At 53.5% G+C, this 16,287-nt stretch overlaps 4 protein-coding genes across 23 annotated transcripts in view; 1 reads left to right on the top strand and 3 right to left on the bottom strand.

Annotated features, from left to right (window-relative positions):
* Nucleotides 1-7,682, bottom strand: part of C19H19orf38 (chromosome 19 C19orf38 homolog) — a 33,037-nt gene extending 25,355 nt beyond the window's left edge. The window contains exon 1 of one of the 2 annotated variants that reach the window (XM_024351397.3): nucleotides 7,473-7,682. The gene's annotated coding sequence lies outside the window, so the exon portion shown is untranslated. The remainder of the gene's footprint in view (nucleotides 1-7,472) is intronic. The other variant, XM_054674071.2, reaches the window with a different exon arrangement.
* On the bottom strand, nucleotides 1,983-2,446 carry LOC129138132 (protein Hikeshi-like). The gene has a single exon (XM_063801184.1). It carries the CDS (start codon nucleotides 2,413-2,415, stop codon nucleotides 2,038-2,040), a length of 378 nt encoding a protein of 125 aa, XP_063657254.1. The 5' UTR covers nucleotides 2,416-2,446; the 3' UTR covers nucleotides 1,983-2,037.
* Nucleotides 7,683-7,908: 226 nt separating the features above from the next.
* TMED1 (transmembrane p24 trafficking protein 1) lies at nucleotides 7,909-11,802 on the top strand. Its single transcript, XM_512383.8, has 4 exons — nucleotides 7,909-8,236; nucleotides 8,894-8,991; nucleotides 9,130-9,313; nucleotides 11,024-11,802. Exons 1-4 carry the CDS (start codon nucleotides 8,054-8,056, stop codon nucleotides 11,240-11,242), a joined length of 684 nt encoding a protein of 227 aa, XP_512383.3. The 5' UTR covers nucleotides 7,909-8,053; the 3' UTR covers nucleotides 11,243-11,802.
* Nucleotides 10,749-16,287, bottom strand: part of DNM2 (dynamin 2) — a 115,618-nt gene continuing 110,079 nt past the window's right edge. For 8 of the 19 annotated variants that reach the window (XM_016935011.3, XM_016935014.3, XM_016935015.3 and 5 more), the window contains 3 exons: nucleotides 14,946-15,178; nucleotides 13,831-14,082; nucleotides 12,337-13,265 (listed from right to left, as the gene is read on the bottom strand). In XM_016935011.3, coding sequence (XP_016790500.1) covers nucleotides 13,196-13,265; nucleotides 13,831-14,082; nucleotides 14,946-15,178 — 555 coding nt within the window. In that variant the 3' untranslated portion in view covers nucleotides 12,337-13,195. Of the gene's footprint in view, nucleotides 11,934-12,336; nucleotides 13,266-13,830; nucleotides 14,083-14,945; nucleotides 15,179-16,287 lie in introns of those variants that run through there. The other 11 variants (XM_016935017.4, XM_063801177.1, XM_016935023.4 and 8 more) reach the window with 2 other exon arrangements.

The raw sequence follows: 16,287 nt of genomic DNA, 5'->3' as shown, positions 1-16,287 counted from the left end.
TGTATTTTTAGTAGAGACAGGGTTTCACCATGTTGGTCAGGCTGGTCTTGAACTCCTGACCTCGTAATCCACCCACCTCAGCCTCCCAAAGTGCTGGGATTACAGGCGTGAGCCACCGTGTCCAGCCTTTTTTTTTTTTAGACAGGGTCTCACTTTGTCGCCCAGGCTGGAGTGCAGTGGCGCAATCTCGGCTGCACTGCAACCTCCATCTTCCGGGTTTAAGTGATTCTCCTGCCTCAGCCTCCTGAGTAGCTGGGATTACAGGCATGCACCACTACGGCTGGCTAATTTTTGGATTTTTAGTAGAGACAGGATTTCACCATGTTGGCCAATCTGGTTTTGAACTCCTGACCTCAAATGATCCGCCCACCTCCCGAAGTGTTGGGATTATAGGCATGAGCCGCCATGCCCAGCCTTCGTGATATCTTAACACAGCTTTCCTCCTCCTCTGGGAGCACAAGGATGGGGTCTGTGTTGTTACCTGCAGTGTCCCGTGTCTCCCACCATGCTTGGCACATCATAAATATTTCTCAATCATCTGACCTGACAGCGAAAAAAAACATCCATTCAAGCCACTTCTGTGGCTGTATACTGGGTGTACAGGAGATGGAGTTAAGAGAGATTCCTGGCTTATTTTTTCCACCAACTGAGTACTGAGCATCATCATGTTCCCAGAATTGTGCCAGAGACATTAGGATGAATGAAAATGGCTCCTGTCCTCAAGGAGCTCAGCGTTCAAGAGTCAGACAAGAAGACAAGGAGAGTCCAGTGGTGAAGTGCAGTAACAGAGGCAGTGGCCGAGGGGGCTCAACCCAGCTACAGCAGGGTCAGGGAAGGCTTCTGATTGATATTGATAGCGGCAAGAGGCAGACAAATGCCTAGGCAGATAGGGGCAGGTCCCTGGTGAAACCCCACCTCCAAGCCAAAGACAGTTTAAAGCCTGAAAGCAAAGCTACAAGTCAAATCCAGGGACTGGACAGAGAATCTGTCTTCTATTTGGCGTGCTTTCCTCAGATTGATCCCCACTCTTCACCTAGTTTGCATATACCTACCCTTTCCTAATTGGTTTTCTATACTGTTGGACCCACCTTTGAGTGGTGTCTTCGCTTTAACCTTTTTTGCACACTCACAATCCAATCAGCACACATTCCCCATTCTGAGTCCATAAAAAGCCCCGGATCCAGCCATACTGAAAGATAAACCACACCCCCACATCTCCTCTTTGCTGAGAGCTGTTCTGTCGCTCAAAAAAATTCTCCTCCCATCCTCACCCTTCAATTGTCAGCATTTCCTCATTCTTCTTGGATGCAGGACAAGAGCTTGAGAACTGCCGAATGCAGGTACAAGCTATAACACAGGTGGGCTGAGTGGGCAGGGTGCCTCCAGTGTCATGCCCTTGCGGGTGGTAGGGGGGCACTGCCGGCCATAGATGTCCCCGGCTGGCAAAGTGGCTAAGAAAAATCCTGAGTCAATATGGTGAAGGAATCTACAACCTGGAATTCTGGGTTTTTTTTTGAGACAGGGTCTCTCTCTGTTGCACAGGTTGGAGTGCAGTAGTGCAATCATGGCTCACTGCAGCCTCAACCTCCTGGGCTCAAGCGATCCTCCTGAGTCAGGTTCCTGTGTTGCTGGGACTACAGGCGTGTGCCACCATGCCCAGCTACTTTTTTTTTTTTTCCATTAAAAATTATTTTAGCCAGGCGCAGTGGCTCATGCCTGTAATCCCAGCACTTTGGGAGGCCAAGGCCGACGGATCACGAGGTCAGGAGAACAAGACCATCCTGACTAACACGGTGAAAACCCATCTCTACTAAAAATACAAAAAATTAGCCAGGCATGGTGGCGGGCACCTGTAGTCCCAGCTACTCGGGAGGCTGAGGCAGGAGAATGGCGTGAACCCGGGAGGCGGAGCTTGCAGTGAGCCAAGGTCGCGCCACTGCACTCCAGCCTGGGTGACAGAGTGAGACTCCGTCTCAAAAAAAAAAAAGTATTTTATTCAAATTATGTTTTCCAAAAGAGATGGTTCTGTGCTAGTCGTCACTGAAAGTTTTCATACCATTTCAGAACCACATTTGCCGGAATGAACATTTCAGATGGGCTTGGTGTCATCTGGGCCTGAGTGAATGAGTCAACTGAGGATACAGCAGCATTACCTACGGGAGTCTGCTGAGCCATACTGTCCAATAATTCCACTGAAATTCCAATCTGAGCAACAGATGGAGTTCGGACAATATTCATGGCTCCAAAAGGATGTTGGCTTCCTTCTCCAGATTTAAGACCTGAAATTTTGAAGATGGCACTTGGCTTCCCATTCGTGACAAATCCTAGGAGTTGCCACACTGGCATTCCATTTGAATCAGGATAAGAAAAGTAGACAGATCCTCCCATTCCCTCAGGAAATGGGATTGTTCCCATGCCCAGCTAATTTTTTAAAAAATGTTTTTGTGGAGATGGGATCTCACTATGCTGCCCAGGCTAGTCGGGAACTCCTGGGCTCAAGAGATCCTCCCAACTTGGCCACCCAAAATGCTGGGATTACAGGCGTGAGCCACTCCACCTGGCTTTGACAGTGTCTGTTTTATTCACTGTCAGAGGCTCAGTAAATATTTGGTGAATAATTAGGGAGGAGAGTTTTTGGTTTTGTTTACTCAAGGGACATGGTCTCGATCTCCTGACCTTGTGATCTACCCACCTCGGCCTCCCAAAGTGCTGGGATTACAGGCGTGAGCCACTGTGCCCGGCAGCGAGAGGGTATTTTTGTGTGTGTGTTTATGAGACAGGGTCTCACTGTCACCCAGGCTGGAGTGTAGTGGGCCAATCATGGCTCACTGCAGCCTTGAACTCCTGGGCTCAAGCGAGCCTCCCATCTCTGCCTCCTGAGTAGCTAGGACTATAGGTGCACGCCACCACAACTGGCTAATATTTTATTATTTTGTAAAGATGGTGGTAGGAGCGGGAGAGTCTCTCTACCTTGCCAAGGCTGGTCTCAAACTCCTTGGCTCAAGAGATCCTCTGGCTTCAGCCTTCCAAAGTGCTGGGATTACAAGCATGAGGGTCCAGCCAGAGAAGTTTTTTTGTTTCACTTTTCTATCTTTTCCTCTCTATAATATGTGTTTAAAAAACCTCCTACAACAAAAAGATGAACAACCCAATTTTTAAATGGGCAAAAGACATGAATGGATACCTTTCCAAAGAAGATATACACACCACCAAGAAGCAGATAAGAAGATGCTCAACCTTACTAATCATTTGGGAAATGCACATACACTAGGTTGGCTATAATAAAAAAACAAACAAACAAACAAAAAATACAAAACAGGGCCGGTCACAGTGGCCCACGCCTGTAATCCCAGCACTTTAGGAGGCCGAGGTGGGCAGATCACTTGAGGTCAGGAGTTCGAGACCAGCTTGGTCAACATGGCAAAAACCTGTCTCTAGGCTGGGCGCGGTGGCTTACGCCTGTAATCCCAGAACTTTGGGAGGCTGAGGCAGGCAGATCACGAGGTCAAGAGATTGAGACCATCCTGGCCAACATGGTGAAACCACGTCTCTACTAAAAATACAAAAATTAGCTGGGCATGGTGGCATGCGCCCGTAGTCCCACCTACTCAGGAGGCTGAGGCAGAAGAATCACTTGAACCTGGGAGGCAGAGGTTGCAGTGAGCCAAGATGGTACCACTGTACTCCAGCCTGGCAATACAGCAAGACTCCGTCTCAAAACAAAACAAAACAAAAACAAAAACAAAAATCTGTCTTTATTATAATTACAAAAATTAGCTGGGTGTGTTGGCATGTGCCTGTAATCCCAGCTACTTGGGAGGCTGAGGCAGGAGAATTACTTGAACTTGGGAGATGGAGATGGCAGTTACTGCACTCCAGCCAAAGTGAAGGAGACTGTCTCAAAAACAAAACAAAACAAAAAACAAAATGCAAAGTAACAAGTGTTGGTGAGGATGTAGAGAAACTGGAACCCTCATACGTGGTTGGTGGGAATGGAAAACAGTACAGCCACTGTGGAAAACACTTTGGTTGTTCCTCAAAAAGTTAAACATAGAAATACCATAGGATCCAGCAATTCCACCACGAGATCTGTACCCCAAAGAACTGAACGCAAGTAATAAAATACACATACATACATGTTAACAGCAGCTGTACTCACAATAGCTAAAAGGTTGAAATAACTCTACTGTCCATCAATAATGAATGGCTAAAGAAATTGTGGGGCCAGGCACAGTGACTCACAACTGTAATCTCAGCGCTTTGGGCACTGAGGCAGGAGAATCACTTAAGCCCAGGAGTTAAAGACCAGTCTGGGTAACACAGGGAGACCTCTTGTCTCCACAGAAAAATAATTAGCCAGGTGTGGTGGCGTGCACCTGTAGTCCCAGCTACTTGGGAGGCTGAGGTGGATCACATGAGCTCGGGAAGTGGAGGGTGCGGTGAGCTGTGATCACACCACTGCACTCCAGCTTGAGTAACACAGCGAGACTGTCTCAAAAAAAAAAAAAAAAAAAAAAGAACAAAAGAAAAATTGATTGTGGTATGTACATACAATAGAATACTACTCAGCCATAAAAAGGAATTAAATATTGATACATGGTCTAACCCTAGAAACATGCTAAGTAAAAGAAGTTCAATACAAATGGTGACACATTGTCTGCTTCTATTCATACGAAATATCCAGAGTAGGTAAATCCCTAGAGGCAAAAAGCACATGGCTAGTTGAGAGGCGGGGTGCAAAGTGGAATGAGGAGTTGATACAGGAGATAGAAAGTATTTAGGCAGGCAGTGAGGGCAGAGTCCTCAGCAGAATTTCTTTTCTAACAGAAAGTAGCCCCTGATATCATTTCTTTTCTAATAAATAGCAGCCTGAAAACTCAAGCTGCAAACATAGATAAGGAAGCTGGAAGCTTGCACGTGGGAATGCTGGCAGCTGCACCAACAGAAAATGGCTACCTGGGAGCCAGGCATATCCAACACGGAGGCTCCATCTCCCCTTTTTTGCTACCACGTGTACAGGAACTAAGAAATGGGCAACATGGGGCTGGTCAAGGTGGCTCACACCAGTAATCCCAGCACTTTGGGAGGCCAAGGTGGGCGGATCATGAGGTCAGGAGTTCAAGATCAGCCTGGACAACATGGTGAAATCTGTCTCTACTAAAAATACAAAAAATTAGTTGGGCGTGGTGGCAGGCACCTGTAATCCCAGCTACTGAGGCGGGAGAATCCCTTGAACCTGGGAGGCGGAGGTTGCGGAGAGCCTAGGTCACGCCACTGCACTCCAGCCTGGGTGACAGGGCAAGACTCTGTCTCAAAAAAAAAAAAAAAAAAGAAAAAAAAAAAGAAAAAGAAATGGGCGATGTGGCACAGCTCAGGTAGAGACCCCGGCTGCATAATAAAAGATTAGCAGATACCAGAAATTCACACCCTATGCAAATGGCATACCTGTTCTAACCAGTTTTTCATCCCCTATGTAAATCAGGCTAAGTCTCCTCACCAGCTCATCTATAAACCCCCCTGTATTTTGCTATGGACCACCAACCCATTTTTCTGGGACTCCTCTCTGTAGCAGAGAGCTATACTCTCCGTTGCCTATTAAACGTTCGTTCTCAACCTCATTCTTTTGTGTGTCCTGGTCCTTGTTCTTCGTGGCTGTGCGACAACGAGCCCCGGGTGTTACTCAAGACAACGAGGCCATTTCAGAATCACTGCTTAATGGGTACAGGGATCTTTACTGAGCCGATGAAAATGTTTTGGAACTACATAGAAGTCACTGCACAACACTGGAATGTACTAAATGCCACTGAATTGTTAATTTTAAAATGGTTATTTTTATTTTCTTTTTGACACGGAGTCCTGCTCTGTCGCCCAGGCTGGAGTGCAGTGGCATCATCTGGGCTCACTGCAAGCTCCGCTTCCCAGGTTCACACCATTCTCCTGCCTCAGCCTCCAGAGTAGCTGGGACTACAGGCGCCCGCCACCACGCCTGGCTAATTTTTTGTATTTTTGGTAGAGACGGGGTTTCACCGTGTTAGCCAGGATAGTCTCGATCTCCTGACCTCATGATCCGCCTGCCTTGGCCTCCAAAAGTGTTGGGATTACAGGCGTAAGCCACCACACCCGGCCTTAAAATTGTTAATTTTATGCAATGTGAATTTTACTGTATTTTAAAAAATCAATTTTAGTAATCCCAACACTTTGGGAGGGTGAGGGAGCAGGCAGATGGCTTCAGCCCAGGAGTTTGAAACCAGCCTGGGCAACACAGGGAAACCTCATGTCTACAAAAAATTAGTTAGGCATGGGGGTGTACACCTGTAGTCCCAGCTACTCAGGAGGCTGAGGTGGGAGAATCACTTGAGCCCAGGAGGTAGAGATTGCAGTGAGCCATGATGGCATCACTGCACCCCAGCCTGGGCAACAGAGCAAGACCCTGTCCTAAAAAAAATCCGGCCGGGTGCAGTGGCTCACGCCTACAATCCCAGCACTTTGGGAGGCCGAGGTGGACGGAACAGAAGGTCAGGATATCAAGACCATCCTGGCTAACATGGTGAAACCCCCTCTCTACTAAAAATACAAAAAATTAGCCAGGTGTGGTGGCACGTGCCTGTAGTCTCAGCTACTCGGAAGGCTGAGGCAGGAGAATCGCTGGAACCCCAGGAGACGGAGGTTGCAGTGAGTCGAGATCGCGCCACTGCACTCTAGCCTGGGCAACAGAGGGAGACTCTGTCTCAAAAAAAAAAAAAAAAGGAAAAAAAAATTTTTTTTAAAAAAAGAAAAGGAGTCACCCGTTCTCCGCTGTTACTTCAAATTGTCCAAGCAGTGAGTGTAAATGATAGAAAAAGTTGGAGTGAAAAGGAATACCAAACTGATATTACAAAGAGCTACTTCCCCAAATTTTCCAAATGCAGGAAAGTGCTGACAACAGCCAGCTGTATTTGAGGGATCTTTGTCATCACCTGCCAACCTTTTCCGGGTTTATCTTTGAAGACTAAACATCTCCCTGTACACAGTTTATGTTTAGACGGGAACCAAATAACAGATTATTATTTACTGAGGGCCTGTGATGTCCCACGCACTGTGGAAGCAAGCACTCAACAAGCATTTCACGTATCCTAAAGACAGCCCAGTAGCGTAGGCCTATTATCCCCATTTTGCAGAAGAGGAAACTGAGGCTCAACAGAGGGAATGCCTCAAGTAATGGGTGGGGCAGGAGCTGAACCAGGCAACGTGGCTCCCAGTCCCACACTGTCCTTACCTCTTCCTACCTGGGCTGTCGTTTTTCTGACCCGAGGCTACTGTAATGGCTCTATTTACCTGCTGGCCCTTGAGTCTGAGACCCTTGGGGTGCATGGTGGGGCCACGCCCCTCCACTGTCTATAAGCCAGGAAAGCTGAGCGCTCAATATGAACCAAGCCTCATCTCAATTCTCACAGCCGCCCTACAGGGTGGTCGTTCCATCACTCCCGACTTACGAGGAAACTGATACGCTGATGCTTCTAAGGCGCAAAAGGCGTCGAACCTGGGCCACGCTCACAGAGCAAGCAAAACACGACGCCACAGGTATCTCCGCCCCGCCCCAGCCCTTTTATAGGCGAGCCCTACGGGTCGCGTACAGGGCCACGCCTAGACGCTATTTTTGGGTCCACTCCACCACGTCGGTCCCGCCAAAGGTTGTCACGCGCGGCGCACTCTGGGAAAACCACGTGGAGGTGACTAAAAAGGACCCTGCCTCCTGTAACTTTAGTTGTCTTAGCTACTGCCTACAAAAGATGCGCCATCATGGCACTTATTTTTGTAATTTTCCTCCACCAGCGGCCGAGAGCCGAAGCCTTTGAGAAAAATATTCCTAGACGGTTGAGTGTTTCTGGGCACATCAGGCATTCATTCGGGCTGCCTGCCCTCTGGCGGGGGGGGGGGGGGTCCTTCACTCCTGGCACCTCTGGTTACGGACAACATACAGAAGCGACTGCCAATGAGCTCCGCCGAGTAACACCGGGGCAGGGCTAGCGCTTAAAGGAGCCGCGACCCCTTTGCAGACCAGAGGGTGACCCGGATGATGGCGGCCGGCGCGGCCCTAGCCCTGGCCTTGTGGCTACTAATGCCACCAGTGGAGGTGGGAGGGGCGGGGCCCCCGCCAATCCAGGACGGTGAGTTCACGTTCCTGTTGCCGGCGGGGAGGAAGCAGTGTTTCTACCAGTCCGCGCCGGCCAACGCAAGCCTCGAGACCGAATACCAGGTAGAGGGTCGCGGGCTGGGCGGCCAGCAGAGTCAGGGAGAGGGGGCGTGGCCAAGCGGTCGAGGCGAGGCGCGCCTTTGGAGGAAGGGGGAGGAGTCCGTGCCTGGGAGCGCGGGGGCGGAGCTAGAAAGAGATGGACAGATGGGGCAGGGACGGTGTTTTGGAGCGGAAGGGGAGGGAGTAATGAAGCAGGCGGGGCTAGAGTAAGAGATCCAGAGGGGGCGGGGCCATCGATAAGTATAGGGAGCCTCTGAGAGGACAGCACTCTCGCTAGTGGGCGTGGCGATAGTGCTGATAGGTCAACTACGGGGACGTTGCCCACACTGGCCTTTCTCGGGGGTTAGACTAAGGAAAAAGGCTGGGCCTATCCTCTTTCGGAGGCGGAGCCAACCAGGGGCGTGGTCAGGTAAACGTCCATTAAGTACTTTTGGTAGGTGCGTGGTCAGCTGAAAGTATGGACCCCAAGCTGTCATATCAATGAGGGTGGAGGCAAGGGGCGCAGCCACTGGGACAGGTTGGGGCGGGTGTGGGTGTGCCGCCGTTCAGGTAAGCCCTTGGTGGTCTGTATTGATCAGAGTGTTGGTTCAGCCGTAGCCCTCTTCGGCAGGCGCCCTTGGCCTACCGCTAGCCCTCCACCCGCTCTTACCTGCCCCCCAGGTGATCGGAGGTGCTGGACTGGACGTGGACTTCACGCTGGAGAGCCCTCAGGGCGTGCTGTTGGTCAGCGAGTCCCGCAAGGCTGATGGGGTACACACGTGAGTTCAGTCTTGATGCCTGCCTGGGTTCAGTTACAGCCCTGCCCTTCCCAGGCGGCCTCAGGTTACCGCCCTGACTGCCCCGCTGAGTCGGCTGGCTGGCCACCCTGGGTCATGTCTGTGTGTCTGTCTGCCCAGGGTGGAGCCAACGGAGGCCGGGGACTACAAGCTGTGCTTTGACAACTCCTTCAGCACCATCTCCGAGAAGCTGGTGTTCTTTGAACTGATCTTTGACAGCCTCCAGGATGACGAGGAGGTCGAAGGATGGGCAGAGGCTGTGGAGCCCGAGGAGATGCTGGATGTTAAAATGGAGGACATCAAGGTGTGTCCAGGCTGCGCTGGGGCCACTCCTTCCAGATCTCTAGGATTCACCTGGGGTGCCCCCCTTGGGCTGACCCAGCCTCCCCTCCGTAGTTGTGCCCTCCAACTGAATTATAGTAAGAGTAGCAGCTCTTAAAATAAGTAGTTCATTTCAGGCCGGGCACGGTGGCTCACGCCTGTAATCCCAGCACTTTGGGAGGCTGAGGCGGGTGGATCACCTGAGGTCAGGAGTTTGAGACCAGCCTGGCCAACATGGTGAAACCCCGTCTCTACTAAAAATACAAAAATTAGCCGGGTGTGGTGGCGGGCGCCTGTAATCCCAGCTACTCAGGAGGCTGAGGCCAGAGAATGACTTGAACCCAGGAGGTGGAAGTTGAACCTGGGAGGCAGAGGTTGCAGTGAGCCGAGATCGCACCATTGCACTCCAGCCTGGGCAATAAGAGCAAAACTCCGTCTCAAAAAAAAAAAAAAAAGTAGTTCATTTCTAGGTATAAACCCTGGTGTAAAGGTTTAAGGAACTCATATCATAAATAACTCATACCGTAAATCTCCAAACCACCTTGTGAAGCAGACCCTGTGCTCAAGTCATCCCCATTTTACAGGTGGAGAAAGTGAGATACAAGATGGCTGAGCAACTCACGGCCACACAGACCAACTAGCAGAGTTGGTATTGAACCCATGCTGGTTTCAGCAACTATGCTCTTAACCACAAGCAAATATGTTCTGTACATTTATTAGTATTTTAATTAACTACTTATTTATTTTCTAACAGATCTCTCTTGGTCACCCAGGCTGGATTGCAGTGGCACGATCTCAGCTCACTGCAACCTCTGCCTCCCAGGTTCAGCCGATTCTCCTGCCTCAGCCTTCTGAATAGCTGCGCCACCACGCCTGACTGACTAATTTTTGTATTTTTAGTAGAGACAGGGTTTCACCATGTTGGCCAGGCTGGTCTCGAACTCCTGACCTCAGGGGATCTGTCTGCCTTGGCTTCCCAAAGCTCTGGGATTACAGTTGTGAGCTACGGCGAGGCAAGGTCTTGCTGTGTCACTCAGGCTGGAGTGCAGTGGTGTGATCATAGCCCATTGCAGCCTCAAACTCCTGGGCTCAAGCAATCCTGCCACCTCAGTGGGACTACGGGTGTGCACCACCATGCCTAATTTTTTGTTTTCTGTAGAGACGAGGTTTCACCATGTTGGCTAGGGTGGTCTTGAACTCCTGGGTTTAAGTGATCCTCCTGTGTTTGGATTACAGGGTGTAATCTTGCCTCAGCCTCCTGAGTAGCTGGGATTGCAGTTGCACATCACCACCCCTGGCTAATTTTTTGTAGAGATGGGGTTTTGCCATGTAGCCCAGGCTGGTCTCAAACTCCTGGGCTCAAGCGATCCTCCCACCTCAGCCTTCCAAAGTGCTAGGATTATAGGCATGAGCCACCATGCTCATCCTTGTACATTTATTTAGGCATTAAATTTTCACAGCAATTTGGAAGCTTATAGAAGAGGAAACAGGCTCAGATAGGTTAATTAAGTTGCTCATGGTCACAGCCAGTGAGTGGCAGGGCGAGGATTTGAACTTAGCCTGAACAAGTCTGTGTTTGCAGCTGTACCTCCCAGGGTTAATACAGCCTCCCTCCATATCCCCCGGTTTTTTTGGTCTCTGCTCCCTGATGGGTGGAGGGAGGCCTGACCCTTGCCCTCCCTCTGCCCTGTAGGAGTCCATTGAGACCATGCGGACCCGGCTGGAGCGCAGCATCCAGATGCTCACGCTACTGCGGGCCTTCGAGGCACGTGACCGCAACCTGCAAGAGGGCAACTTGGAGCGGGTCAACTTCTGGTCAGCTGTCAACGTGGCGGTGCTGCTGCTGGTGGCTGTGCTGCAGGTCTGCACGCTCAAGCGCTTCTTCCAGGACAAGCGCCCGGTGCCCACGTAGCCCCTGCCATGGAAGGAAGAACGGGACAAAGGAGGGGCAGCAGGGTGTGTGCATATGAGACTTGGGGGTCCCTCCCCAATTTTAGTTTCCTGCCAAAACGGGAGTGTGCAGTCAGGGCCTGCGGTCTGGCCCCATGAGTCTCCTTCCATCCTCAGCGGGCAGGGAACACCTCTGGCTTGTAGAAGGGACGGCTCAGTGGCTGCACCGACGGTCCTGGAAATCTCACATGGTGGGAACTGCAGCGTTGGAACGTGAGCCTCGGATTTCCTGGCCCCTCTACTGTAAACGTGCCTTAGCCTAAGCCTCCCATCCTGTGTTAGCGTTGCCTGGTGCGGGGCAGGGCCTAACAAGGAAACCTGGGCCCTCCAAGCCAGGTTGAGGTCTGGTAACAGAATGCCAGGAAGGGGGCCTGGAAGACCACCTGCCCCGGCCCCTCTCCTGCAGGGGCCCCACACAGGCATGAGGGATGGCCCGGCCAAAGTCTAGGCAGAAGCCTCCTAGAACAAAGGGTGGTGTGGCCTGGGCATTGGAGTCAATAAATTATGGTCAGAAAATCACAAGAGCCTGCTGATTGGGGCTCAGGGACACCAGCCAGGACAGACCGACCCCCGAGGGGGCAGCCAGACAGGTGGGAGGGGCCTCCCACGAAGCTCAGAAGAAAGGTCGTGCGGGAGCCGATGGAGGTGGTCGCCTGGCACAAGAGAAAAATCAGAAAGCAAAGTTTAACTGAGCCCCAGTTGGGCCACGAGGCTTGGGCTTCCTCACGAGAAGGTGAGAGAAGCAGGGCCTGAGGGTAGGAAGGGGGTGGAGCGCTGGGGTCCCCGCTTCACCAGGCAGCAGCCAGGCCTGTGCCCGTGGGGGTGTGCAGGGGATCAGAGAATATCTGCTCCCACTCCTCACATGCTAAGGAAGGTAAAAGCTCTCCCCTGTATCGAGTGGCTTCCTCTGAAAGGTGACACCCCCGAAAGCAAAGCCCTCAGGGAGATGGGAGGCGCTTATGAGTGCAGGGACTTGGGCATCCTTATGGGAGGCCTGATGGAGGTGGCACCCATGTCCCCAGCCTGAACACTAACACAAGAGGCCCACACAGCAGCCACCAGCAGCGTCTTCCCTTTATTTTAGTTTATTAATAGAATACAGAGTGCAGGCACTTACAGTGGTCAAACTGAGCGAGGAGTGGGTGAGGTCTGCTCAGAGAGAGGCCGCCCGGGGCCCACCCATCAGGGAGGCATGGGCGGGAGCTGAGAGGCCCCCAAGACCCCCCGCCACCACCACCCACATAGCCCAAGCCCAGCCACCCTGGGGGACCCAGGAGGAGGAGGAGGAGGAGAGGAATAGGGCAAGGCCGGCCCGGGCCAACGGCTCCGGGCCTAGCAAAGGCACCTCTGGCAGCCGAGGCTGGGCCAGGCTCAGGCTGTGTGGTTAATATGGCCAGGAAGGACTATGTACACCTCAGGCCTGCCAGCTGGGCACTACCGAGCCCACTGGGCCAGGCTTGCCGCTGGGGAGCTCCTGCTAATGGGAAGTTGATGTACCCCTGCACCCCAGCAAGGCCTGGGGATGTAGGCGCCCTTGGTGCCCGCACTTCTAGAAGGCCTGCCCTACATGGGCTTTCCCAGCCCAAGAAGACCTTGGTAGAGTCCCCCCCAGGCTGGACCCCTCATTCAGGATGGTGTCAAGGGTTCAGGTCCCCCCTCTGCCACCCTGAGACTCCATCCCCCAAAGTGCAACACCCCAGCGCCCCCTGCCTGGAGCTCCAGGGCCCCTTTGCGCAGTGCGGTGTCCAGCCAGGCACAGGGGCCGGCCCTGGACCGGGGCCAGCGTTAAGGAAGAGGCCAGGGCTGCCCACTGGGAGCCTGGTCCCGGCATAGGGGCGGCGGAGGGCCCCAGACCACTGAAGCTCCTGCGCCGCGGGTGCGTGAGGCCCCCCCGAGAGCACGCCCCCCTCGAGGCCTAGTCGAGCAGGGATGGCTCGGCTGGGCGGATAATGGTGGGCCGGCTGGGCGCAGCAGGGGGTCTTCTGCTGCAAAGAGAATAAAGACAGGTGGGGAGGGGGAGACGGCAGTGAGGCCGGAGCAGGAGGCAGGCCTGGGTTGAGGACCCAGCCTCCACCCACACACCACCCCAGGGTGTCGGGCAGGAGTGCCAAACCTAGGCATCAACTCGCCTGCTGTTTGACCCTCAGTGAGCCCCCTGCCCTCCCTGGGCCTCAGCTTCCCCACCGGAGAAGTGGGGAGAATAAAGCCTGGCCCATGGTAGGTTGAGGCAGGCAGGAGCAGGAAGGAGAAGAAGGTAAACAGTGGGAGGAGGTGCCCAGTGTGAGGGTTCCCCAGCTGCCTGGTGGCACACCCCAGTGGGCAGAGGGCAAGCTGGGAGCCCCGGAGTCACCAGGGCTCCGCTACTCTGTGACACTGAACAAGCCTCTTGGCCTCTCTGGGCCTGTTTCCTCACAAGCCAAATAGGGATGAGGACGATTCCTCCACTCCAGCAGCTGGGCACATAGTGAGAGCTCACTGGGAGGAAGTGAGACAGGAGGAGAGACCCCAGGGTGCAGGCAGTTGGGGTGGAGGGCAGGGGGTTGGCCTTACCTGGGCACTCCTGGGGGAATCCCTGGGGGGATCCGAACTGGCCGAGATGGGATCTGAGGCGGGGCTGGGAAGAGGTCACTGTTGGCAAACACGCTCTGGGGTCCAGGCCGGGATGGGATTGGGGGCGCCGAGAAGGAGGCTGCTGCCCCCACGGGCACAGGAATCAGGGGGGGCCCTGGAGTGGGGCCCCTCACTGCTGGGGGCCGGCCAGGGGGGTGTATGCTGGACACCGGTCGGCGCTGTGGAGTGGGGCTGTGAGGAAGGAGAGGGTGTGAGCTACAGATACAGATGGAGTAGGAGCCCCCGCCATGCCATGTGGCTGCCAGAACCTGAGGCGGGGGCTGGCTATGGGGACAGCGCAGGCGCAGTGGGATCCTCCCACCCCAACCTGAGCGCCAGTCCCACCTTCCCTTGCCCTCGGCCCCCACACAGCCAGGCACTTCCCACTCACAGGGCCCCCTCAGGCCTTGGGCCTGGGATCCACCCTCACAGCCAAAGACACTTCCAGAGTCCTCCAGATCAAGCCCTAATATCTCTAGGGGCCGTGGAACCTGCAAGCCCTGTCCAGACATCCAGATTCCCTCCTGGGCCTCAGTCCCTGCCACCTGCAGGCCTGGGTGCGATATCCTCCCCCTAAGGAACAACACGGCTCCCCGAGGGCTCTGCAAGGCAGCCCCCTCTGAGGTTCCCTGCCCGACGGCCTCAATGGACAACTCAGGGGCGGCAGCAGCTCTGGCCACGCCTTGCGTTTGCCCCTCCAGAGCCTCCCATCTGCCCTTCTGTGTGCTCCAGGAGGCTCATCTCTCTCCTGTGGCTGCTGCCCCTCCAGCCTCTTACCCCAGCTTCCATTTGGGCTGTGCCAATGGAAGGCACCAGCAGAGGGCAGGCGGGGTATTTATTCACGGGGTCCTGCCCTAGAGCTGTAGGGCTGGCTCGCCCCCATACCCCTTCTCTCCCTCCTCCGGCCTCAGCAGGGCAGCAGCTCCCACAGTGCCCAGCCCTGGGTGCCACCCTTGGGCTGTGTCCTGTTTCCTGCCAGGACCCTGCAGGACACACAGGGAGGGCAGGAACCTGCAGGCCGAATGCTTGAGGGTAGGGGAACCAGGCTTCCGGACCTGTGGCTGCTGGCGCTCTGGAGCCAGGTGTCATCGACAGGCGGGGGTACAGGCGTGGACACAGTGCTGGTGCTGATGTCGCCGATGATGTTGAGCGCCTCCTTGAGGGCATGGTACATGCGCAGCATGTCGTCCCGCCGCTGCGCCTGGTCGGCCGACTCCTCCATGAGGCTGCTCTGGTCCGCCGAGGAGTATAGGTAGGCCAGCAGCTCGTGGTGGATGAAGGCCTTCGTCTGCGGGCAGGGGTTGGGGAGGGTCAGGCTTGTGTATCACCCCAACCCAGAACCCACAGTGACTGCTGGAAAAACATCTCTCACAGGGCGGGGCCACCCCCAGACTTTTTTGAAAAAGAGTCTTGCTCTGTCACCCAGGCTGGAGTACAGTGGCTCAATTTCAGCTCACTGCAACCTCCGCCTCCCGGGTTCAAGTAATTATCCTGCCTCAGCCTCCCAAGTAGCTAGGACGACAGGCGCGTTGACACCATGCTTGGCTACGTTTTGTAATTTTTTTAGAGATAGGGTTCCACCATGTGGCCCAGGCTGGTTATGAGATTCTTATTCAACTTATTTCTAGTATCTTGCCTCTTCCATTGATGTCTTTTCTCCTGTTTTAGCTTATTTATTTATTTCCTTAACCTTGGCAGAATAATCCTGTTATATCTTTTTTGTTTTTGCTTTTTTTTTTTTTGAGACAGAGTCTCGCTGTCGCCCAGGTTGGAGTGCAGTGGTGCGATCTCAGCTCACTGCAACCTCTGCCTCCCGGGTTTATGCCATTCTCCTGCCTCAGTCTCCCAAGTAGCTGGGACTACAGGCGCCTGCCACCACGCCCAGCTTATTTTTTGTATTTTTAGTAGAGACGGGGTTTCACCCTGTTAGCCAGGATGGTCTCGATCTCCTGACCTTATGATCCGCCCGCCTCAGCCTCCCAAAGTGCTGGGATTACAGGCGTGAGCCACCGCGCCCAGCCAATCCTGTTATATCTTTATTTATTTTTTTGTGACAGAGTCTCACTCTGTCACCCAGGCTGCAGTGCAATCTTGGCTCACTGCAACCTGCGTCTCCTGGGTCCAAGCAATTCTTGTGCCTCAACCTCCCAAGTAGCTGGGACTACAGGCGTGCCCCCCAACCCCCGGCTAATTTTTGTATTTTTAGTAGAGATGGGGTTTCACCATATTGGCCAGGCTGGTCTTTAACTCCTGACCTCAGGTGATCCACCCGCCTTGGCCTCCCAAAGTGCTGGGATTACAGGCGTGAGTGAGCCACTGCGCCCGGCTAATCCTGTTACATCTTCCACCTGGCTTCTGTTCAAACACTACTAGTTTCTGTTCATGAATTTTATACAT

This window comes from Pan troglodytes, chromosome 20 (genome assembly GCF_028858775.2).
Source record: "Pan troglodytes isolate AG18354 chromosome 20, NHGRI_mPanTro3-v2.0_pri, whole genome shotgun sequence".
NCBI lineage: Eukaryota > Metazoa > Chordata > Mammalia > Primates > Hominidae > Pan > Pan troglodytes.
The sequence above is the reverse complement of the archived record's forward strand: the minus strand, read 5'-3'. Positions and strand labels throughout refer to the sequence as shown.

Coding starts and splice junctions, on each gene's coding strand:
- LOC129138132 (XM_063801184.1), bottom strand. CDS start 2,415: ATGGGAACAATCCCATTTCCTGAGGGAATGGGAGGATCTGTCTACTTT.
- TMED1 (XM_512383.8), top strand. CDS start 8,054: ATGATGGCGGCCGGCGCGGCCCTAGCCCTGGCCTTGTGGCTACTAATG. Junction 8,992..9,129: donor AAGGCTGATGGGGTACACAC/GTGAGTTCAGTC, acceptor CTGTCTGCCCAG/GGTGGAGCCAACGGAGGCCG. Junction 9,314..11,023: donor TTAAAATGGAGGACATCAAG/GTGTGTCCAGGC, acceptor TCTGCCCTGTAG/GAGTCCATTGAGACCATGCG.